Genomic DNA, 26,515 nt, shown 5'->3' on the forward strand with positions numbered 1-26,515 from the left:
GGCAAGAAAACCTACCTACTAATAGCCATAGATAGATTTTCGAAGTTCCCGTCGGTAAATCATCAGTGAAATTTCTTCGAACATATATTGATACACATGGGATCAGAGAATCCATTAGAACTGATCAATTCTCGAGCTTCAAAGGCAAAACGATGAAGAAATTTTGTACGGAAAATAACATTGAACAAAAATTCTGTCCCGTAGGGGACCACAGAGGGTGTGGCCTAGTTGAACGAACAATTCAAACGATTGGACGAGATTGTTTCGTCAATAAAACTTGCACTGAGCACAATAGTTCGAGATCTTAGTTGGAGCAAACAAAAAACGATTCAATGTTTGCCAATCGAAGCGCATTTCGGACGACTCCCGAAAACTGAAATTAAAATTCTAAGGGATTCGTTTATTAAAAATTCTGATCGAAGTGGAATCGGCGAGAGATAGAGCCCGGGCGACAGCGCTGAAAACGCTATTAGAAGCTAATGCAAGGTGGAATGAGACAAGACGGGACACCTCCGCCAATGACCTGAGAAGAGTGGTCGACGAAGTCAGTACAATCAATCCGGAATTACGAAAGGAGCTTTGGTATTCGTGGTAATATGGTTTCATTGAAGATAAACCCCAGGAGGCAGAACTCGAACTATCAGGGTCTCCAAATCTGTTGAGAACAGGAAGAGTGAGAAAGCACTTACAAACCCATTAAAAGGCAAAGGACAGTCAGAGCCGCCGCACACAGTGAAAACGGCTGCTGGTGCAGTATTAGAAAAACGATATCGCGAAAGCAAAAATTGACATAGCGAGCAAAAAGAAAAAAATTAGGAGAAAGGAAATACAAGTAGAAGGCCACACAGCGGAGAGCCTAAAACTAAATCCAGGTAGAAGGTAAATGACAAACAACCAGTAAATAGTGACTTAGACGCATTACCTGATTCACCAGAAAAATCGACGAAAGCCGCAACGCTATTCCAAGATAGCGATTTCAAAATTCAGCATCACTTCGAAGGATACGGAGGTGAACGGGGGTCTCAATCTTTCAATAAAAAGGGCAAAACCAAACAATGCGGGACCAGTAATAGAAAATTCGACAAGTGTGGTACCCAAAGGAACCAAACAAAGTAACAAGAAACAAACGTGTCAGGAGGCAAGAAGGCAAAAACCTGCAGCAACAGCTCTCGAGACAAATCAACCCAACACAAAAGATAAAGGATTATCGTCATCCACTGCAGAGGCAGTCATTCCCAGCACGTCTACACTAAAGAAAACAAATGATGATAGCAAAGACATTACAAGGGACACACCAGCAGAAAAGATTTTAGAAAGGTTTCAGAGCCGAGATTTAACTTCAAACGAATGGAACAAATTAGCGGACCAAGTATTAACGAGAGGAGTTCAGAAAGCAGCGGAAGACATTTTGAAATCTACAGATAGAGAGGGTGATTGCAACATCAACGCTCCCCAGGATTTTCAGATGAGTCCGGTGACAGCGACGCTACAGTGCGACGAAGTGAACGGACCACCAAGAATAAGGTACCAAGCAGGTATGGGAATCCTTATAAGCATTCAGTCAAGTTGGTCAGCTCTAACCAGGGTTTGATAGATACAACAAAGCAGCTCTCGAGGCTTATCGAATAAAACTGGCAAATTTTCGATCAGACGTGAACAAACCGGAAGAGACAAACTTGGGCCTACATGAGAAACATTTGTTAAGACGAAAGTTCGGCAGTGAAGCATTGGACATTTCGAAAAGCTGGAATGCATTGTGGCGTGTTCCTCTGATTGTAGAAGATGATATTCCTGACAAATAAGAGAAATGCTAGTAAAGACAGCCTGAAACAAATTTGCTCTACAAAACTCAGTAAAACTTAGTATAAAACTCATATTTAATTATTAAATTTTGTAAGTGTAGTATAGAAAATTTGTTTAACCCAGGGGGAGTGTGGTACAGCACTTAGTGCAAGTGCAGTAGCCATTGTGATATTGCTGCACACTGACCTTGGGACTCATATTGTTATTTGTAATTATGCTGTTATATTGTTATTAACTTAGTATCAAGGTCACTTGTTCTACCTAAAAAACAAAACACACCTTATTAATAAGAGAAAAATCGCTTCTTTCATTGACACCTAACAAGAAAACTTGAGCGCAGTTTGAATCGTTTTCATTTATGAACACCAAGCAATTGGTGATTATTTATTGACAAGGGCTGCAATGAAAGTGTTTTGAAATTTTCACTATACAAAAGGGTCAAGGGTTTTCCTTTCGGGTCAGCTAAAATCTGAAGTTCATAAGTGATTAGGAGAAATGACTGCAAGATTTAACAAAACTTTATTCATGAAAGATTGAATTGAAGTCGTATCAAACTAGCGTTCAAATGGAAACGATATTTATATTTATTTTCAAGTTAGCATCTGGAACAAAATAGAAGCCGAAAGATAAAAAAAGAAAGTATTTTACAAAGCAAGCACTTCAGTTATAAATTCAAACAAGAAATCAAAAATCCATGTTTATGATTTGAAATTGAAATTCAATGTAGATCTCCACCGACCAGATGATAACCCGTCAGTGTCTGAGAAAGTGAAAACTACCTGGAGGGAATAGTGAAATTACGACTGTTTGAACATCCACTTATTTTAATTCAATTTAGCAATTCAATGCATCAACACAACCTGCGATTTAGTATTACAATTCATTATAATCCTTTAGTTGTCAATTATAGAATTTGCTATTAAATTATCACATTATGCAGCATTTAACTTTCTCATAATTTTTTAAATTATATGTTCGTCCGCCATAATACAAACTTTTGTTAATTTTTGTTTCATATTTAATTTCTCGTCGCGTGATTATATTTATTGCCGTGAAAACAAACCATCGTGATATTGTGATACATTTATACATTTTTGTTGCATGTATTTGACAACTAAAACAAAGTTGGAGCATCAATGATCTAAATTTAACTCAAATCGGGACATTATAAATCTGCTTAAGGCATGAAATTTGAACTTGCTTTAATATATGGCTGGTGAAATCCATTACTAGTTAAGTTGCATATGCAGTCAATGAGATAAACACATAAAACTGAGCACATTATTACATACACTTCCAAACTGATGTCAAATAAAAGGGATCCGCTAGATTCTTTGAAATATGTATGGCAACCTATTAAAGTGTGTTTGCCGTGTGTAAATTTTGGGCATCAAAATCAGGATTTCACTATATAGCTCAGAATATAACTAACAAACGAAAGAAATAGGTTTATAAATACTGTGTTATAGTTTGGGTTATAACAAATGTGATCTATTGATTTTAGGGCAAACTTTATTTAAGAACAATCAGAACAACAATAAACTCAAAATGAACTTGAAAGAGGTTCTTCCACTTGTTTTGAAAAAAAAAAATAGCTCCTATTTACCACAGTAAACTTCGACAACTTATTTGTAATTTTTCTTAAAAGCCCAGCGCGTTATTCGTGAATGAATTTGATGAGAACGTTGTCATAATGGTGAATGTTTCGAAGCATAGTTTTCAAGGAACACTTTTTTGAATAGTAAGCACCCAAGCAGACGAAACAATTGATTGAATAAAAACATCTTGAAGCATTTAAAGCGTGGATGACAAAGAGCAATAATTCATGTCAATCAATTCATCAAATTAAGTTCAACATTTCAAAAATATTTCAGGTCACAGTGTAACAAAATTCATAAAAATTCAGCGCAATATATTTATAATTCATTCTGCTTACACATGACAATATTTTGATCAAAATTAACAATTTTCGAATTTTTTTTTCTGTTTTTGAAGGTTCGCAATCAAATTTCATACTCGTAGCATGAATGAGGACTGATGTTTCGTAACACGTTAGTTCATCGGAAAATGATTTGAAAATATTTATCGCCAAATTGATCTTCAAATGCACATAGATCATAATAATTTCAGGGAATTGTTGTTTCGAAATGTTTTGTCAGTCGATTTTTGGTATTATTTGAATCAACATTTCTATTATTTGTTATGAAAGGAAGTGATAAGAACATCCTTTAAATTGTTTTTCTTGATAATGATGTTGTCATTGCTCGCTCCAGGAGGTTCGGAGAGAAGATGTTGCTCTTTCCTATCCTGTTTCATGTTTCGTTATCAGCTGTCAAATTGTGCCTTTATTTTATCGGTCATTTGGGGATAACATTGCGACATTTGAGACGGCTAGGGAAGAAGTTGCTCGTTGTTGTTGTTTTGATTTTGTTGCCTTTGTTTTGTCTGTTTTTATCAGCTTTATTTTTAATTTTAACTGTAGGCACAATTATGGACTACTAGGCTGCACTAGTGAAATCAATTGGTTTCCTCGTCATCTCCTGGTCATCATCCACGTACTCCTCATCTTGGATATCATCTTGTCTGATCAAATTCGGATCCCTCTTGGTGAAGAAGCCTCTTCTGTAAAGCACGACTATGACGATGGAGACTACGGCAATTGATACCAGCAGCGTCACTATCACTATCCACCAGGGGAACGGAGCCCCGGCTGAGATCACCTCGGTCGTCAACGTCTCCCCACCTAAGATTTAACCAAAGTGAAAAGATCATTAGTGGAGTGTAATTCAGCTGAAAACATCATATCTTCGTATAAACGTCTTTCTTTCGGATGTGAACAAAACCAACCTAATTTACCTTTTCTTTATGTCATATACCTTGACCAAAACTGGATTTAGGGTGGAGGGATGCGCCCCCTGGGCAACCCAACTTCGTAAGGCGCCAATATACTTTGGAAAGTTACTAAGTTATTCTGGTTCAACGATCGATAGAAGAATGTAGACAAGATATAGATAGTTGTAAAAAGATATCAACAAATTAACAGTAACAAATTCCATATACCGTCGTCTGATGCATCGCTGCTTAACCCTCTGGCTGAAAAAAAAACGCTCTCACATAGCTCCAAGCTCGAAACTTTTCGCAAAACTTATCAAAAACAAAATCATGTAGGTTTTGAGTAGTTTTAACAGCTAAATAAGCGCATACAACAATGCTTACCTGTCTTATTGGCTTTTTGTTCCGACTTTCGATACGAGAGTAACGGAATATTTGTGCTCGGGGTAGGTTTTTTTTTCTTCAGACAAATTTCGACTTTTTAACTAGCCATTTTTGACGGAATTTTTTTAATATCATTCGAAAGCTATTGTTGTCTTGAGCCTAAATTTGAAAATATATTTCACCTGTGATCATTTTTCGTAAAGTTATGAGGGTTTAAAGATTGACATTTTGACCAATTTGGGACAATTAACGCGCGATATAATTCGCGCTATTAACGCGTAAGCGGAGATTTTATTCGTCTTAGAAATCATTCCAAATTGGTTGAAAGAAGCTTATTTGCCATAATTGATTTGTTACAAGGAGCGAAATCTATTGTTTCGTACTTTAAATGGTGTGTGGGGGATGATTTTCATAGAAACATTTTCAAATTTTAGAAATTTTTTTTCTTCATTTTATTTCATTTCAATTAATTTTTTTTTTTTTTATTTTGTTTATGTTATTACTGCTCTATAAACTTTAAAAGGCAGCCGTACTATCTGGGCTTCGCCCTGATACGAGCAGTCTTGTTTATCTATAAAATGAGACTGGTCTACAAACCGGTTAAACTCGAGTTTCCCGAAGTATCGATTTAATCACGAGTGAACGGGATTTAATATAATATATCATTCGACACCAATTGTTGTTTTTTTGACAAATTGATGCAATAAAACACAAATTGTCAATTTTTCATACTGCCACTTAATGCAGTTATTTACGCTAGAAACTTTTGCTTTTCTAAACGGTCTGATTTGTCATTTTTAACCAGTTGTTGCTTTTCGATCGATTGTCGCTTTCGGACAATTGTCGCCACACCACAACTTGACTGGCAGATGAACTGACCTGAGGGATTTTCGGGTTTCTTGTAGAGATTGGTCTGGTAGTCTGGCTCTCCTACCACCTGGTAGTCAGTTTTGAACCACAAATCACTCTGTCTGTTAACAAGAGAAGTCCACGCCTTCTCGTCAACATACGTCACCTAGAAATGTAGGAAACATGAATCTTGTTAGCAAAAAAAAAACAGTTACTATGAAACGAAAAAATGACCAAATAAAAATGAACATAACAGAAACGTATTAAAGTTCGTTTATAATCAACATTACTCCCCCCCCCCCCCCCCCCTCCAAAAAAAAAAAAAAAATCCCGCACACGGACTCTTTTGGCGCAGATTGGTGGAACCACCCTTGACTAATTGAAAAGTGTCTGTGACGCCATATTGTATTTAAAATAGTCAATCTTAATATTTATCTTTGCATAGCAAATAAAATTTGAAAATATTCGTAGTATTTTAAGATTTTAGAGCCTTTGGAACACCAGGAAAAAAAAACTAAAAAAAGGAGAAAAAGGATATCTATGAATCAAAAACCAAAAACACACAATAGTAAATACCCCTTGAAACTCAATGATAAGCATTGTGTGATTACTTTGATTCCGATGGTGGTCTTCGCCTTGCTGCCCAGTTCCTTCACAGTGCATTTCACAATCTGGCACTTTGAGCTGGAACACTTATTGTCACTGTCAACTAACTTGTCCGTTGTGCACTCGTCGCGCTAAAACAAGACATACTCAATAAATGGATGCAAGTTAACATTCTCCAGCCGATCCTGTACGGGACGTGTCAAAGATTCTTAGAAGCAAAAACCAAACAAACGGTATCAAAAATTTGCACAATTTAACGTCTGAAACTTAAAAAAAAAACAGAGCTTCGAAAATACAATAAAAAAGTTTCTTTTAAATTTTTAACGAGTTCCATTTTTTTTCAAATAGACAAGAAACAGATGGAAAAGAACCAATGAACGCATGAAAAAGAAAAAAAACCGAGAAAAAAAGCTCTTTGAATTTCTAGAACAATTTATGATTGCCGCTTTTTTGATAATATGAACCCAACCAGAGAAAACTGGATCGAATAGTAAAGTTTTTATTCCTCTGGAATTCTAAAAATTGAATTCCATTTTCGAAACTAGAAAACGTTCACGTTTTTTCGCGCCATTTCCATGTTCGTCTTTGGAATGATATTCAATTGAACTCAAAAATGGCATGTATACCTGATTGCGTTCATAAAGGCATCATTAGGCATGAATGCACATCTGTAGTTATTAGAGCATTTTAAGACTTTTTCCAAAAAAAAACACCAAGACCTTTGTAAGAGTCTTCAATGCGTTCATTACTCTTAAATAACTAAATCCAAAGGTAAAAAGCTTATTATGATTCGGTATCTGAAAAAAAAAAACTCATTTTCATAACTGAAAATCGATTGCGTTCCTTGTGACCTTTTCACTTTTGCTGTTCGATAGTGGAGTTCGCCGCCTTCTTTCTAAAACAAAGCCAAAGGAAGTGTATAAACAGAGGTGAATCGGAGCTTCCACCACTAGCGATACCACACAGGTATACATAGCATTGCAAGCTACCAGACAGAAAATGAGACAAAAGCCACTAAAAAAATAGAACATTTCTCAAAAAATATAACTACAAAATTTTCAGAAATTTGTCTGGAATGATGTTCAATTTGACAAAAAACAGCCAAAAAACACAATAAATGGCGTTTAATAAAAATTCAGACACAAAAATTGATCGGCAACTGAGCCGCCAAAAGTTGTTAAGATTCCCGCTGAGCAAAACAGTTTTCAATTGAAAAACTTTTGAAAGTTCCAAAAATCTATTTTTCCTTCAAAAGAACGCTTAACTAGGTCACTAACTCGATAAAACATAAGCAAAAACAATTGAAATCAAACAAACAGCCAAAAAAACATAGCCAATCGAAGATTGGAACAGAGTAATGAACGCAAGTAAACATAAAAAAAAACACTGACATTCTTGAAAAAATCTCAACTTTCGAATTTCAAAAAAACAGATGCTTGTTACGCTCCTTGAATTTCTAGAACAACTTATGATTGCAGCTTTTTTGATAACATGAACCCACCTAGAGAAAACTGGAGCAATAGGTAAAGTTTTTATTTCGCTGGAAATCTAAAAGCTAAATTCCACTTTCGAAACTAGAAATCACTTTCAGCCGATGAATTTCAATTGATCTCAAAATGTGCATATATACCCAAGTGCATTCATAAATGCATCTATACGTATGAAGGCACATTTGTAGTTATTAGAGACTTTTAAGACTTTTCCTAAAAAAACCAAATAAGCAAGACCTATAACAGAGTCTTCACTACGTTCATTACTCTTAAAAATTACATCGACCAATCAGACTACTTCCATTGATCTAAAAAAAATAAAAACTATTTAAGATGTGATAAATCACTTCGATCTTAGACCCTCGAAAGATTTTTCCTCAGCTTATTCAATTAAAAATTGACTTTTCTAATTAGTGCACCTCGAACTTTGGAACAGAAAATTGCCATCACCAAATCGTTTTATTTACAGCTTTGAAAAGGCAAATTGGTGTCAAAAGTGGCCATTTGCTCTTGAGGCATCTCATAGTTATGCAATTTGCCTTTTACGACTCACATGCCCATTTTCGCTTGTATTGCAAATTAAATTGATATGCCTAATTAATCTGTTTAACAAGGAACTTCTCACCTCTACTGTGACGTTGAAGTCTTGACTGTATGGCGTGTAAATGGTTACTTCGGTCTCGCCAATCATGGATGTTTTGGTGTTCTCCAAAGAAAATGTATACTGCAGACTATTTTTCTTTGCAAAGGGCGTCTTCTCCGCTACAACTCCCGATGTTTTATGCGACTGAAGCATTAAAAAAACTAAACATTGTGTCCTTCTATATATTTTCCAAATCTTATGGTTTTAAAAGACATTTTTATTTCTCTGACTTTCGAAGAAAGTATTAACTATTTGTGATTCAAATCATTCCACATTATATTGAGCCAACCTTTACTTGATTCTAATAATTCTTTACAAGACGCAAAATGAATCACTATGTACATGATATTGCGCGTGCAGACGGACTATTGCAATATATTACTAAAAACACTACCTAAATAAGTATTTTATTAAGGTTCTTTAACATTTAACCAGTGTGAAACTCACATTTAATTGGGCCTCGTATTGGATAACAATCTGGTCATTATCTTCTTCCACCCCTTCGCCCTCCTTCTCAATGTTGGCCCAAGTCAATCTGTAGTTCAGAGGCAGCACTGCCATCCCGCTCTCTCCTCCCGCCAGCCGATCCCCGCTCATCGCAATTGTGATTTTTGCAATTGTGAATTTTCTGTCCTGCACGAAGAAACAACTGATCACTTCTCCCTCTGAAACACAGCCAACAGACTGTTGAAAAAGGCAAGAGAACTCGGCAAACAAAAATATCACCAAGTATTAAAAAAAATAATTATTTTAAAATTAAGTATTTTAATTCCATTTATCATTAATTAGCAATTAGCTGAAATACGAACTAGTATGTGTTGAATTTTAAGATTTTTCCTGAAAATAAAGCATCGCGATCTATATAAGAGTCTTCACTACGTTCATCGATTCTTAAAAACTGTGTAAATAGGTTACTTTTTATTCCTAAAAACCTCTGAAGTTTGAGGTCATTCAGGTTTTTTTCCGCGCAGTCTGTACTTTTGCTATTGCAGCGTACTTTTGCTTCAATTTAGCAAATGAAGTTGAATTGAAACTAAAATGGAATCAAAAGTCAAACGAGGGAAAATCAAATTTACAGCTTAACGAAATTTTCAAGCTTTTTCCTACAAACATAGCCAACAGAAATTGAAAAAGAGTCAATAAACGCAAGGAAAAAGAAAAAAATAACCTAAAAGCTTTTTGAATTTCAAGACCCATCTGTTTGAACTTATCTGATAAAATTCAGTCAATTTGAGCAAACTGAATCAAAAGATGGAGTTTTTAATCCTCTGCAAAATTGAACATTTAAACCCATTTTCGAATTAAAATCCACATTTCAAGTGACCCTTACACTTTATCTGTTCGATAGTGGAGTTTGCCTTCCTTTTAACAAAGGAAAAGAACAAAACTTAAGAGAAATGTAAAATCAAACCGCCAAAAACCAAATTTGAGAATGAACAAACTTCAAGACTTTTTCCTGGAAAAAAAGCTACGTTTATGACTCTGCATCAGAGCAAGAATTGGCTTTCGATTTTGTATATGACTATGAAACAGCTTCACATTAAAAAACATGCAACCTACAAAAAAGAATATCCACTCCGTCAAAAACGTACAGTTGTGTTGCTTCATATTGATTTCGAGTAAGAATTAGTTGTTCCGTTGCTTTGATGTCAATAACTGTAGATATATATTTTGAAAATTGGTTAAAAAAACTCCACTTTGAATGAAAACTTAGACGCCCGAAAAACTCAAAACCCCAAAAACAATTTCCAATTAAAAATTAACTGAAAATTTGGTCGATTCAAAAGCATAAAAACATTGAATACAGAACTTTTTTTGAAAATCTACAATTTTAAAATTTTGCGCAGATTTTTGTCATGCATGGGCATAAGAATCGAGCATCAGCATCCAAATCAGCAGTGAATCTTGTTTGTGCGAAGAGTTCTATTTTGAACTCACGCTTTAACTAGGCCACCAAAAACGTGAAGTGAAACCGAATTAAAGGCTCAAGCAAATCATTTGACAGGAATCAGACTATAATCAAGTGATTCATAGTCAGTCTACAAGAAAAAACGAAAACGAGCTCAAGAAAAAAGAAAACGTAGCCAACAGACAGTTGGAAAAGAGTCAATGCACGCAAGTAAACGTAAAAAAAACTAACTTGTTTTTTGAAACTTCAATTTTCAATCTTTAAAGCAAAACTGATGGCATTTAAGCTTTTCGATTTATTAAAAAATTTCTGATTGACAGTTTTGATAAAAATTAACTAATTCTGAGAAAACTGGATTAAAAGGTTCAATTTTTTTTCCGTTGGGAAACCTGAAAAATTAATTCCATTTTCGGAACTTGATCACGTTTTTTGTGACCTTTACTGTTCAAGTGGAAACGGAAAAAATGTTGAGATGTATACCAGGAAACAAAGCCAATCGAAGCTTGGAAAAGACTAGTGAATGCAAGTAAACATATAAAAAACGCTGACTTTCTTGAAAAAAACTCAACTTTCGAATTTCAAAGACAAAAATAGATGCCATTTAAGCTCTGGTATCATGAATCGAACTAGAGAAAACTAGATCAATAAGTAAAGCTTTTATTCCGCTAGAAAGTTGAAAATTAAATTCCACTTTCGAAACTAGAAATCGTTCACTTTTCGCGCCATTTTTCACGTTCGTATTTTGAGAGTGCTTTTTACGTCACTTTCCAAAAAAACGGCCAGTAAAACAAACAACTTATTTTTTTCCGAGAACCACAGCTTTTATTGTGAAACACTTTTGGGCGTAGCCTCTTATACAGAAGAGATTCACACAACCTGTTGTTTCGATTGAACGCAAAAACTCAGATTAGAGAGGGTAGTTTTCGAAAGTCTTTTTTGTCCTCTCGAGGGTCCTAACTTTAGCGTTAGTAAATTGGTCTGAGTTGGTTGTGCAGGGGAGCATTCAACGTCAGGTTATCGATTGAACCCAAAACCTCAAATTTTATAGTGTAGTTTTCGAGAAACAACAATAAATTTCAAAAAACGGTGAAAATTCACAGACTGACTTTTCCGAGGGCCATAACGTTTACTATACAACAATTTGGTCGTAGCCAAATATGCAGGGAACTTTCCCACAAAACTTTCTTTGGATTGAACTAAATGTTTCAAATTTAGGCGGGTAGTTTACGAGAAAGGTCAAGAAGAATTTTAAAAAATGGTCAAAATCTCAAATATTTCTTCTTTCCGGGGCCTTAAATTTTGAGTAAAAAAATTGGGCTTGGTTGAATGCAGGGGAACTTCCCACAACCAGTTGTTTTGATTGAACATGAAAAACTCACCTTGTAATTGAATGTATAAAATTTTCTAAAAAAAGATTATAAGATCCTGCAAGTCAGCCGAAAAAGTTGGGACGAAATCCATGCAGCCGACTAACATTAATCCATGAAGCCGACAAAGTTTCCCATTAACAAACATTGCACACAGAATTTAAGCACATCAGCAGGCATGAGCATGCCATCAATTGCTTCAAATGATTTTAACCTGTTAACCTGAAAAAAGTCTACATTCCGATTTGATAGCGCTTGCTCATCACAAGCGCAGAGACTTTTTCAGAAAAGAAAAACGAAGAGAAAATCATCGCGACCTACATTCTGCACTACGTGCATCGACTCTTAATAACAGAACCATCAGGTTGTAAGAACTTACGCAAATCGGTTTGACAAGAAACCAGTGATTCCGGATCTGACTTCGCATAGGTAAAGCCAATCAACTTAGTTCCCAGAGTAATCCTCAGTTCCCCATTCACAAAATTCACTTCATTTTCACTTTTTAGTGTTATGACAGCCCTCATCTGATTTTTGGATGAACCCAAAATTACTTTCAAAGGGTTGCTTTGCTCCTCAGAGACCTTCATTGATACTTTTGCAGGCGGGGAGATTGAAATATCGATTGGTTTTGTTAAAAGAGGCGCCAAGACAGTTGGTCCTTTAACATCGCTGCCTTTCTCCACTATAATTTCATTGCCGCTTTTAACAGTGGTTTTCGCTTCCAGCTTCAGAGTGGCACCGTAAATCTCAGGCACCGTTCCAAACACGTAGAATGAAAGCGTCTTCTCGTTCGGTTGATTGGGGCCGAATTCGGCAGACAGAGAAGCACCATACACCTCAATTTTAGTCTCATCCGGAACTTTAGATATCTTCACGTCAATTGTGAAATCCTGCTCAAATTTCCACGGCGTTGGAACAGGTCGCCAATGGAAATAATCTACGTCACTTTTCAAAAAACCTTTATTTTCAACAACAATTTGGAGAATCTGGCAAAAATTAATGTCTTTATTGTTGTCCAATATTTCAGACGGACAACGCGCGTGATTTTTAGGAGTTTCGTATCGAAGACTGTTTGGAATTCCTTCCGGATGCAGAAGTCGAATAAAGGTGGATGAATAGAAGACATAGGCAGCTTGGTTGTCCTAAGCAAAACCAGCACTCGAACTTTCAACAGCCGCGTTAAATTACATCACGTAAATTGATATGCTGCCTCAATAAAATGAAATTTCTCCAAGCAAACATACACACCTTAGTCCAATAATTTCGGATAAAGTTGTGAATTTGTACGTTATAAACTTGTAAGTTAAAAGTGTTATCAGTTTAGTTAGGTTTTTATTTAAACGTACTCATTTATTGAAAGGGAAGACCAAATGTCTACATGAGAAGGGGCTGTGTATCAAACCAATTTGCAGTAGAAGTGCAATTAAACTTACCTTTCCTGGATCTCCCACAACGAAGTCTTTGAACTCATTCTCGTCCAAATCAACTGCATTTGAGCCCACGCTGAATCCGAACAGTTTTCCCTCAGTCTTTGTGAACTCCTGAAAGCTCAGAGAAATAAAACACGAATATATTGAAAAGAAAAACGAGCAAGAGCAAGTTAGAAGATATTTCACAAAAACTACAAGGCCTTCATGTCTTTTTTTAATTTTTCATGAAATTCCATCGCTTACAATACAAACATATATCCCAGGCTTCAGACACAAAAAAATGACTACCTGATATTTTTCAAAATTATGGTGTTTTTCAAGAGAATAATCAAGCCATCCATTCTCTAACCCTTTTAAAATTAATTTAAATACCAGATTTTTCTCTTCCAGTGACATCCAGAACATTCAAGGTATAAAACTCTTTTATCATTGCTTTGAGTAGCTAAGACTATTAGAACGACGCAATGAAAATTTCATTCTTAACATATTCGCTTAAATTTTTTTATTTGGCTATTTGTCTCGAAACTAATTTCCTGCTCCAATACAGGATATCAACACAGAGGCGAAGTTGCACTTCGCATACACAAGCAAAAATATGACCGATAACGCTACTGGAAAAAATGAATGAGTAAAACTTCGAGTCTACAAAGTGACGCAAGCCAATTCGACAATTATGAGTCTATATTATTATTAGTGACGTAAGCCAATTATGACGCATTAGCAGTACCAGTAAATTTTTTTAAAAAATAACCAACTAACATGCCTCAATTTATAGAGCGGACGCATTTTAACTTGTATACGAAAAAGTTCATTAGAAATATCCGACCCTGCCCAGGTTCGAACTCTCTTATTTTGTTGTGGGTCTCATTCGCTACAGATCCATGATACATTGAAGCTAAAGTGCTATTTGTAAAATAATCAGTAGCGTGCCGAGGGGGGGCGACCGTCCCCCTTAATTCTGGTTGCCAAATTTTTCCAAAGGGTCTCCCCTTTGGTATAATTTTAAGGAGATCCATAATTTTAAGGACATAATTTTAAAGACATCCATTTTTGGCCTCTATACGCCCAACCTCAAAAACTTTCTAACTTTGAGGGAAAGCGCGCGCCGAAAAAACACGATTTTTTGGTCAACCTTTTTCAAAAAAAGCCCAAAAACTCCTTGTTTGCCTGTTTTTTTTGAAAAATTTGCCTTGCGGGGCAGATAATTTTTGACAAAACAGGGGCCTTATAGTATTTTTGGGAGAGCTCGGAAAATAAAACGATCTAAAAAAAAATCATGAAAAACCGCCCCCTCCCCCTATAAAAATTTCTGCGCGCGCCACTGAATACAATAGTCTGTGTTAATACCCTTAGCATTGGCCGTACTTATTAGCTGATTAATGATCAAATTGAACACTTTCAAAATGAACACATTTTGTCGCAACATTTGCGCCGCAACAATATTTGAGACTTAGGTTGGAAAAAAAGATAATTCATACTATAGCACAAGCTTTACTTGTGAAAATAAACTTTTAAACAAGGTAAAAAGTAGCATATTCATAAGATACTCCAAGGTCACAGCATGGGCATTTCTTATGGTTATACTAATTGCTATCAAATTCAAAAGTCTATTTGTTATGCTGTAAAGGACCAGGTAATTGAGTTCCAGGAAAAATAGCCAAATAAAAAAAATTGAGTTACGATATTAAGAACGACTATTTTATTGCCTCATTCTATTTTATCTTAGCTACTAAAGAACTGATTAGAGTCTCATATTTTGAATAATCTGAACATGACACGAAGAGAAAACTCCGGTTTTTCAATGAAGTGAATTTTAAAAAATCAGAAGTCCAACCGCGAAGTTTTAATTTTGAGCGTGAAAAAATCAAAATTCAACCCGCAAAAACATCAAATTTGAGCGTGAACAGAATCATCAAGACAAAATTTTTCTTGGTAAAAAAGCAAAAACAATCATAACGATGTATTCAAGAGTCTTCACAGGATAACGATTATACAGAGGCGAAGCTGTGCTTCGCAAACACTTGCGAGAACACGACCAAAATTAGCACCAAACACAAAAAGACACAATTTTATTTGTAACAAATTGAAAGCATCAAGCCAAATTATGAAAAAATTGCGAGATACATTGAGTTGAAAAAAAATTTCTGAAATCGAGCTTTTTCATTGTACTGCTGTTTGAAATAAATAACTTTTTTCGGTTCATTTGATGAATAAAAAATGCATCAGCTTTGTTAACTTTTCACTAATCAAATGTCGAAGCACATGTATGATATTATACTGTTACCGCAGCCTGCCGATTCAAATGCGCCGCCAAAAGTAGCGCTTTTATTTGCGACTTAGGTAAGTGTAAACAAGTAGCATAATCATATAAGAGACTTGCTTTCTCAAGAGTGAAGAAAACTCCGTGATCACAGCATGGAGTTTTCTTATGGTTATACTAATTACTACCATATATAAAGTGTTCTTGATATCTTGTAATGGATTAGCTAATTGTGTTCCAAGAAAAATAGCGGAACATGATTTTATTAGAGCTACAACATGAATGGCGATTAAATTTTCAGTTATTCATTTGTATCTTAGCTACTAGCGGAGCAAAATTAACTAGTTGGCTTCAAATGGACACGAGGCCACAAAAATAGATCCGCGCATTGACTATTTCTGCCAATGACTTGTTTAAAATGGACAAAATCTCCACTTCATTTACATATTAAAACATAGCCAACGGATGGTTGCAGTAGAAAAATAAATGGACGGAAACATTTGACTTGTTTTTTTGAAAAAAAAACTTCGATGAAGGTAGAGAAAACTCTTATGTTGGTAATGATGGTTTTTCTTGTTCACGCTCAAATTTGATTTTTCGCGGTTTGACTTCTGATTTTGCTTCAAGTTCACATTTCTTTTTTTTTTCGTTCAAATCATGTGTAAAATTCACAAAATATGTGATCGAGTTCTAGTTTCAGCAATCAAATACACTTATTTTTATCTAATAATTGACCGTCATAATCTGTTCTTGAAATTCAAAGAACTTTAACCGCAAACAATTTTTTCTTTGGATTCTAAAATTGCAGTTTTTTTCCGTCCATTTAATGTTTCCATTCATTTATTTTTCTTTTGCAACCAACCGTCGGCTATGTTTTAATTTGTGAACGAAGTGGAGATTTTGTCGATTTTGAACAAGTCAAAATGGACAAAACTTCAAATTAGCGGAGCATAACTCTATAGTTAGCTTCAAATAGAGTATGAAAAAAAACAAGACTGCTCGTATCAGGGCGAAGCCCTGAATGTTCCGACTGCCTTTATGGTGCAGGTTTATGAAAACAAAATGAAAAAAAAAATTCTAAAATTTGAAATTTTTTCTATGAAAACCATCCCCCCTCCCACACGCCGTATGAAGTACAAAAGAATATATTTCGCTCCTTGTTACAAATCAATTAGGGCAGATAAGCTTCCTTCAACAAAATTGTAACGATTTCTATGATGGATTAAATTACCCATTACGAAAAAAGATCACAGGTGAAATTTTCGTAACTTTACGAAACAGATTACAGGTGAAATATCTTGTAATATTTCAAATTTGAGCTCAGACAAAGACAACAATACCTTTCGAATGATATAAAAAAAATCCGTCAAAAATGACTAGTTAAAAAGTCGAAATTTGCCTGAAGAAAAAAATACCCACCCCGAGAAAATAGGCGAATCGTTTGCAAAAAAGTTTCTATTCCTGTTTTAGAACTATAATTAATTAAGAGCATTACCATCAATTTTCAACAGGTATAAAAAAATTGTATTATTTGCAAGAAGGAATTAACAATCAAAATATTTATAGAAAAAAGTAACTGCTTAACTTGATAACAGAAACGTTCGTTGATGAATATAAAGGCTCAGCATAAGCCGAGATACAATCCAACATGCTGATTTCGGTTATCTTTTTCTTAACACAGCCAATTGCGGAGCAAAAATATATTTGACTTCAAATTGAAACGGTGCCAAACGATTTAGATGCTCGCATTGATTATTTCTGCCTCTGCCTTGTTTCAATTCGACTCAATCACACAAACTCAAAGCTCCACTTCATTTACACATTAAAACATAGCCAACAGATAGTTGGGAAAAGATCAATGAATTGACGGAAACAAAAAACACTTTGTTTTTTGAAGTTTGACTTTCAAATTTCATAGAAAATGTTGCACTTGAAACTCTTTGAATTTCAAGAAGAGTTTATGAATGGCACTTATTGGATAAAAACAACCCTATTTGAAAAACATCCAAAAGTAATATCCACTGCCGAAACTGGAAGTCGATCACTTCTGTCAAGCTCTTTACACTTTCGCTGTTTAATAGTAGCGTCTGCCTTCCAAACTGATGATTGGGGAAAAAACAATTACAAAAGAATTATCAACACAGAAGCGAAGTTGCACTTCCCATACACAAGCAAAAATATGACCAATAACGCTACTGGGAAGAACTGAACGAGTAAAACTTTGAGTCTACAAAATTTCTTTAGTGACGCACGCCAATAATGACGCATTAGCAGTATAAAGTACAAAAGAATATATTTCGCTCCTTGTTACAAATCAATTAGGGCAGATAAGCTTCCTTCAACAAATTTGTAACGATTTCTATGACGGATTAAATCTTCGCTTACGCGTTAATAGCGCGAAATATAACGCGCGTTAATTGTCCCAAAAATGCCCAAAATAGCAAATTTTAAACCCCTGTAACTTTATAAATAACGATCACAGGTGAAATATCTTTTCAAATTTAGGCTCAAGACAACAATAGCTTTCGAATGATATTAAAAAAATCCCGAAAAAAATGGCTAGTTAGAAAGTCGAAATTTGTCTGAAGAAAAAAACCAAACCGAGCACAAACACTCCGTTACTTTCGTTACGAAAGACGGAATAATAGTAGTCTGTGTTAAAATCCTTAGCATCGGCTGTACTTAATAGTTGGTTATTGATAAAAATGGACATTTTCAAAATGAACACATTTTATCGAAACAATATTTGCGACTTAAGTTGGAAAAAAAAGATAATTGATACTATAACAAAAGCATTGCTTGTGCAAATAGCAAAACCAGCTGAAAACCATTTCATTTTCAAAGAACTGATTCCGTATTTTGGTTCGGAGGCCAATTGATCTCCATTTCCGACTGAAAGAATAATTTTATGGTGCATACTTTTGGTGTTTTTTTTCTCTTCATTGAACAACTTTTTTAATGCGTTAAAATAAAGCTCGTCGATAAAACACATCGTAAAATACACAGTGGCACGGCGGATTTGCACAAATTTAACTCAAAAATTGATTTCAAGATGCATTCTCTAAACTTCTGCTTTCTTCTGAACAGATAAGTCACTCAATCTCAAATAGTATTTTCATAAAGACTACTAACTATATGATAACGTTACAGACAAATATAATAAAAACCGAGTAATAGAATAGTTAAGAATAGTAACAAAACATTTCATTACAACACCAAGGTAGACAGAAAAAATCACTTTCGAAAAAATTCAATAGTGATTACTCGCATCTTATAATATACTTTTAAAAGAGATTTATGAGTCAATTATATGTTGGAATAGTAAAAATTATCTCCGAAAAATTAAAATAGTGATTATTCGCAGCTTATAATATACTTTGAAAATAGATTAATGAGTCAATTATATGTTGAAATAGAACTTATTCAAAATTCGGTCTCTAAAATACGAATTCCATTTGATCTGAGCAACTATTTGACTTCTTTGGAAAAAACTTATCGCCATTTTTCTTTCCTATTGGGAGCCAAGTTTACCACTGTAGAAACCAAATTGATATTATTTGCTCTCTTTGTATTGAAGAGCACGGAGGCCACTTCACTCAATTATAAACGTCGACTCTTGAAAACTGGCTCAGACGGACAAACACAGATTTACCGACTATTTATGAAAACTATTTCGAAACATGCTGAAGCTAGATCTTCAAAAAAACCTGACCAGTAATTAAAAATCTGAGCATTTCTGCCTGGTAGTTAAATTACTAAGATACCATCATTATTAGATTAACAATCGACAGCAAAACTATTAGAAGTTAAGAGTCTACTGATCACAAATGTTAGTTTGCTCACCATTTCAAGTTTCATTGCAATATGCCATTGTTAAACTAATTTTTCAAAATTGAAATTCAAAGGTAGGTCCGTCAGCCGAAAATAATGGAAATTTCAAAATAGTTCATATTGGGGACCTTGGGGTTGAAGTCCTGAGGGGAGGAGGGCGCCTACATATCACCGCCCCCCTCCCTCATAAATCTGTTACTACACCTATGGGCATTCAGATCTGCATTTATAAGTATAATAACGAGAAACTAACGTAGAAAGGGTTTGTTAATGTGACTGGAATTTGATTAACTGAAAAAGGAGGTTTTCTGTTATACGGCCTAAAACTGATTAAGAGTCGATGAATATAGTTCAGAATTTTATTTATGTCGTGATAATTTTTGTTCGCGTTTTTTTTCAGGAAAAGTCTTGAAATGCTCTAATAACAAAAAAAAATGCATTCAGAGCATTTCAAGACTTTTCATGAAAAAAAAACAACGAACAAAAATTATCACATATATAAAATTCTGAACTATATTCATCAACTCTTAATCAGTTTTGGGCCGTATAACAGAAAACCTTCTTTTTCAGTCAATCAAATTCCAGTCGCATTAACAAACCAATTCTACGTTAGTTTCTCGTTCACTTTAAAAAAAAATTTATTCAGTTGATTGCTTGCCTGCAGAATAGTAGGGTAGTCGTTCTTGTAAACTGAGTACGTGTAGACTGAGCTGATTGATCTGCCACTGAACAAGTACACTTTACCAGATGATCCATCATCGTTCTTCTCATTCAGAGCTGTGATCAGAATATCCTCTCCACCTGAAACGAAACATAATATAAGCATTCACACAAAGACGAAGCTGCATTTTGCACACAATCGTCGAAAGGGAGCTTCAAAACGCAAGAAAAATTAAATGGACATGAAAATTTTGCAAAATTAAAACAGCGTACTGACTGCTGGAAAAGAGTAATGAACGCAAGGAAACAAAAAAATAAAGCTCTTTGAATTTCACGAACAATTTACATTGTGGCTATTTTGATAACGATGTTTTTTGACCCAACTGGAGAAAACTGGGTCAAAATTTTAAATTTGTATTTAGCCGAGAAATCTGTAATTAAATTCCATTTGCGAAACTAGAAGTCGATCACGTTTTTCGTGGCCTTTACACTATTGCAATTTGGTAAGGGCCTAACAAAAGAAAAGAACTGATCTTAAAAAACATATCAGAAGTTAAACCGCAAAAAAGTCAAAATTGAGCAGGAACAAATTTTAAAACTTTTACCTGAAAAAAAAAAACACGAAAAAATCACCAAGACCTATATAACGGTCATTACTCCTACAAAAATAGTTGATTACAATTTTCGCACCACATGTCTCCAAAATTAGGGTCACTCGCATTTTCTACGGAAACCTCCGCCTTGCTAACACGACCACTAACAGTAAATACCAGATAGAAATGAATGCAAACAAACGGAAAACATAGCCAACAAACAGTTGGAAAGATTCAATTAGCACAAGTAAACAGAAAAATATAGTGTCTGAAATTTTTGAAAAAATCTCAACTTTTGATTTTCAAAGAAAAAAAGAGTTGGCCATAAATCTCATTCAATTTCTAGAACAATTTATGACTGACTCTTTTTTTTTATAAAATTAACCCGATGTGAGAAAACTGGATTAATAGATAAAATTTTAATTTCGCTGGGAAATTTCATAAATGAATTGCATTTTCGAAATTAGAAGTCGATCATTTTGTTCGTGACATTTACACTTTTGTTGTTCGATAGTGGAGTTTGCTTTCCTTTTAACCAAGGAAGTGAACTGAACTTAAGAAATCAAAATTCAAACCGCGAAAAAGTAACTTTGAGCCTGAATATTTTTCCCGAAGAAAAAGAAATCGCGACCTACATAGGAGTCTGAACTACGCTCATCGACTCTCAAAAAGCCAACAGACACCTCGAAAAGCGTCGATGAACTCAAGAAGACCGCTTCAAAATTTTCAAAAATGTTTCTCTATTGATACCATGGGTCGGGGAGAGTTCAAAAACGTACAAAATTTTCTATAATAAACTACATTTGTTTTACAGCCAAAAAACGTGTCGAATGTGGGATGAAAAAGGAAAAGAGAACAGAAGGAAAGAAACTTACCATCGGCGTCTGCGTCGCCCAAAAGTGCCACTTTGAATCCGAACATGTTACTCTTTGAGGGGGAGGGCGACTTCAGAGTGTACTTGTACTCGTATTCGCCTCTCTTTTGGTTGTACACGTAGATAGTCACACATCCCGAATTGTACGTGTCCGATGTATCGTCCTGTAACAAAAATGTAATCACTAGATTTTAAATTATCAAATGTTTATCTATTGTGATTCATACTTTCATTTGACTTTGTTTTTATGCTGAATTTCATTTTTTGATGATCATACTTTTAGTTTAATTATCAACACAGAGGCGACGCGCAGCTTCGCATCATTTGCGAAACAAGAAATTACCGATCCAAGTATTTATTACGTTGGATAAAAGCAATTGCTTTAAGTAATTACGGAGCGGCAACTAAGCCGACAACATCTTGGTAGTGTCCAAATTGAGCCAAAAACAAAACATAGCCAATCAGAGATTGCAAAAGAGTACTGAACGCAAGTAGACATAAAAAAACACTGACTTTCTTGAAAAAATCTCAACTTTCGAATTTCAAAAAAAAAATAGATGCTTGTTAAGCTCTTTGAATTTCTAGAACAATTTTTTAGGTGCTTTTTTAATAACATGAACCCAACAAGAGAAAACTAGACAAATAGGTTAAGTTTTTATTCAGCTGAAAATCTAAAAATTAAATTCCACTTTCGAAACTAGAAATCGTTCAACTTTATCGCGCCATTTCCACGTTCGTATTGGGAGAGTGCTATTTCCGTCACTTTCAGCAGATGAATTTCAAGTGAACTCAAAAAGTGCATATATAACTAAGTGCATTCATAAATGCATCAATATGTATGAATGCCTATCTGCAGTTATTAGAGACTTCTAAGACTTTTTCCTGAAAGAAAAACAAAAAAATAAGCAAGACCTAAAACAGAGACTTTACTATGTTCATTACTCTTAAAAAAGCTAAAAACTTGTCATGAAAATATTGAGCGTTAAGTTTTAAAATTTACACCACAAAAGACTTGAGAACTTCAATCGGTTAAAATAAGTTCACTGATCAAAAACACAGCAGCAGTAACCATTTTAATTGGAAAAAGAATTAAAACACGGAAGAAGCTGAGCTTCGCGCCACTTCGGTACATAACAAGAAAGCCGCAAAAACGGGGAAAAATCTAAGACGTTGAAAAAACTAGATCCATCAAAATGAATAATGCTAGTTTTGAAAAAAAAGAATAGAAATAATGAGAAATTAGCATCGGGAAAAAAACACACAGCGGTAGCAAAGCCGAAACCCTTTAATCCGAAAAAAAAATCAGCAAGACTTAAGACTTATAAACGTTTACACAGAGGCGAAGCTTCGCTTCGCAAACACTAGCGAGAACACGACAAAAAGCAGTTTTATAAAGTGCAATAAGAAAAAGTAGAGAAGTAAGCCTCTAAAGGGCAAAAAAATCGGCTTCGTCTGAGATCGAACCTACGACCTTAAAATTAAATATCACACACACACACTACCCACTCATCAACCACTCAGCCACGGAAGCTTAATATTAATTCGAAGATAGAACATTAAATACTAGTCACAATTAAAGCAGATTAAATACTAGTCACAATTAAAGCAGATAACAACTCAAAAATAGGACACTACGTCGATAAATCATGAGGCAGAAAAATGTTTTTTGGCAATTATAAAAGCAAACATACAAAGCCAGGTTTAATAAAACTGCAGACAGCAGAAAAAAAAAACGCAACTACAATGTAACTTGCGTTCAACAAAAAAAATCTACGATGTGGCAAGTAAGCCGACTTATTATAAGCAGACGAAAATTAGGCCGACAATTTATTTACAGTTTGAAAGAATAACAGGTTCTATCAGATTCGAACCGAACCCAGGAACTTTGCAATCTCAAGCGTATTCGTTACCTCCAGACCAAGTGCGCTGAACCTAATTTTACCATTTCTAATTTTGGCAATTCTGTGAACAAAGTTTATTTAGGGGAAAAAAGTCCAGTGCCCGATTGCTATACCCTTGCTTATCGCAAGGGTTAAAAAGTCATTCAAAATCCGAGTTTTTGTTTTGACAAAATAACAGGTGATAAAATTACAGGATAAGTGATGATCGTCCATCATAGTCAGAATTGTTTGAATCGGAAAAAAAATTCCATGCTTTCTAAACTAAGCTGACAAAAATTACGCAGACAAACGAAGCCCGACAATTCAATTTTTTCCAGAAAAAAATCAATTTCATAAATACTGAAAAAAAGAGTCATTTCATAACGCTGAAAAAAAAACGAAAAAAACTGCCGGTAGTCAGACCCAAAACCTTAGGGTGCAAACGCAACCGCGTTACCTTGTGAGCTATAATGCAAAAATAGTGAATAGAAGAGACGGAATAAAACCTTCATAGGACTTTTTTGATCGATAAAATTTTTGAAACTTAATGTTTTTTTTTACAACAGCTCCCTTATGAAACACAAAAAATATATCATAAATTATTTCCCCTCAAAACTACGCAATGAGGTCTCTTAACCGATATAACATAAGCCGAAACAGTTTAGAAAAAAAATCTTCCAAAACAATTTTCAATTATTAGAAATCCGCAAAACCTATGCATTGTCAATATAAGCCAATCCAACCGTAGCAGATTATTGCATTTTAAAAATGGTATACTAATAAACATAGCCAACGAACATTTGGAAGAGAGTAATCAACGCAAGGAAACTGAAAAAAAAATTGACTTGTTTTTTGAAGAATCTTCAACTTTTGAAATTCGAAGAAAAAATATATAGCCTTAAGGCTCTTTTACTTTGTAGCACAATTTATGATGGACACTTTTTTGTTAAAATTAACCCAATTTGAGAAAACGGATCAATCACAAGTCAAACCGCGAAAAATCAAACCTGAGCGTGAACAAATTTTCCTGATTTTTTCCTGAATAGAAGAAACTCAAGAACAAAAAAAAAAGTAAGACCGATATAAGAGTACTCACTACGTTCATTACTCTTGCATACCAGGAAGAAACAAATGCGCTTTAAAGAAAAGCGAATATAGCTACTGGTATTTAAATAATGCATAAATTTGCAATTAAATATGCGACTTCGTTAGGAACACACTCCTCGAGATAACACACTCCATTTATGGAAAAATGGCAACTTAAAAGCTATTGCACCGTGTAGTATGGTTCTCCAGCCAGCAGTTCATCATATCCGTCTCCGTCCAAATCAGCACCCACGATGGTAGTTCCGAATCCGGTATTGAAACTCGCGCCCACCAGAGAGTCCAGGAACTCAAACGAATCCACGATATAAGTTTTACCCGGAATGAAGTGGAACAGCTTGATTTCGCCTTTCAGACCTAGAATTACAAAAAAAAACAATAACAGATACTCGAAAAATAGAGGATTCACTTTATAAAACTTGCAGACCAAAATGAGTGAAAATTCAAATTTTTCAAACACTATCATATTGCTGTTGCTAGCTAATTTTACGTTACATTTTACAGTCAACCAGCCCGGCACCTGAGGACCATCGCTATTGGATACGCCACGCTATAGTTTTGACAACTAAGTTGCTAAAAAAAGCAAATGAATTAGTTAACTTGCATTTCAAATTCATGTCTAGTTTTCAAAATCTATTTACTGTGCATCGGCGTAGATTGCAGAGACATCAAAATTAAAACTGATGAAAAGTTTGACATCCAGTTAAACTGCGAATTCGGTTGAGAATAACTTGGGTGATGGATTGCAAATTTAAGCATAATAGGTTGCTTTCCCAGAGAAGCCTATAAGTTGCTATTTTAGCAATTTTAGCAACCACTAAAAGGGCGGATTTTCAAAAACAATCCAGAATTTTGTCGACATTTTTAGGACGACTGAATTGATTTTCCGAGCTATCCCAAAGTAGTAAAAAGACCCTGGTTTGGCTAAATTCTCTGCGCCGCAGGCAAAATTTTGAAAAAAAAACAGACCAAAATAGCGTTTTTAGGCACTTTTTGGAAACTTTTGACCAAAAAATTGCCGCTTTTTTCGGCGAACGCTCCCCCTCAAATTAAGTATATATTGGCGCCGGCATAAAATTTTGGGTATAAAATTTTGGGGTCCGTCAGCCGAAAATGGATATCTCAAAATAGTTCAAAGGGGACCCTTTGGTTCGGCAAGGTGTCGAATCCGCCCCTGAGTTCAAAAATCAACTATCGATTGTACTCGAATGTCAAACTAATTCTCCAATACGGTTTGCTTGTGTATGGGGAACCGTTTTTTTTCTGTTGAACTAAATTTACTTGTTACAGCTCAAAATTGTGCCAATGATTTTTTCATGAGGAAGTATGATTAAGTAACGTTATATTTTTGATTAAAAAAGTGTTAACGGAACATGAATATTACGTATAGATTTGTTGAAATTCTGCTTCCATCCTTTGAACCATCGACTTCAACTTTTTTTTCTTAATTTCGATGTTCTTTTAGAAAAACTTACCACTTAAAACCAGAAATTCCAAAAATTGATTCCTTTTAAGTGCTAATCAACCGAAATCATGCTCACTAACTAAAAAGGTACAACATTGCTGAATATAATGAGCAAACAAAAAAAATTTGTAATATCAAAAAAAAACAATTTTCGTTAATTCTCAAGATAATTTTTACTTGAAAATGATTTGGTGCGATGCCTTTGTAGACCTAATTTCCCGCTCTTTAGAAAATGCCTGTAAATTATTCTGAAATTTCCTTGCCCTTTTCGGCACTGTTGTACTTCGGCGTTGTTGAACGCCCCCCTTCATTGTTAATGCCTGTAAATTATTCTGAAATTTCCCTGCCCTTTTCGGCACTGTTGTACTTCGGCGTTGTTGAACGCCCCCCTTCATTCACTCATTGACATTGCTTGCTCGGCTCTTTTGTAGACCTAGCATAAATTATTAACCTAGCATAAATTTTTGTTTTTTGAACCCATCGGTAAAATACTATCAAAGCACCCTTTCAGGGTTGCGATTCTAGCCCAAAAAAT

General features: G+C 34.9%; 1 protein-coding gene across 1 annotated transcript in view; it reads right to left on the reverse strand.

Moving 5' to 3' along the window:
* Window positions 1–2,321: 2,321 nt before the first annotated feature.
* LOC134853511 (uncharacterized) overlaps window positions 2,322–26,515 on the reverse strand; it is a 120,103-nt gene continuing 95,909 nt past the window's right edge. The window contains exons 10-20 of the mRNA XM_063869510.1: window positions 24,688–24,872; window positions 21,533–21,695; window positions 20,063–20,205; window positions 13,317–13,424; window positions 12,263–13,025; window positions 9,055–9,272; window positions 8,590–8,751; window positions 6,480–6,605; window positions 5,899–6,034; window positions 4,303–4,546; window positions 2,322–4,132 (exon numbers count right to left, since the gene is read on the reverse strand). Coding sequence (XP_063725580.1) covers window positions 4,129–4,132; window positions 4,303–4,546; window positions 5,899–6,034; window positions 6,480–6,605; window positions 8,590–8,751; window positions 9,055–9,272; window positions 12,263–13,025; window positions 13,317–13,424; window positions 20,063–20,205; window positions 21,533–21,695; window positions 24,688–24,872 — 2,252 coding nt within the window. The 3' untranslated portion in view covers window positions 2,322–4,128. The remainder of the gene's footprint in view (window positions 4,133–4,302; window positions 4,547–5,898; window positions 6,035–6,479; window positions 6,606–8,589; window positions 8,752–9,054; window positions 9,273–12,262; window positions 13,026–13,316; window positions 13,425–20,062; window positions 20,206–21,532; window positions 21,696–24,687; window positions 24,873–26,515) is intronic.

This window comes from Symsagittifera roscoffensis, chromosome 8 (genome assembly GCF_963678635.1).
Source record: "Symsagittifera roscoffensis chromosome 8, txSymRosc1.1, whole genome shotgun sequence".
In the NCBI taxonomy this organism is placed as follows: domain Eukaryota; kingdom Metazoa; phylum Xenacoelomorpha; order Acoela; family Convolutidae; genus Symsagittifera; species Symsagittifera roscoffensis.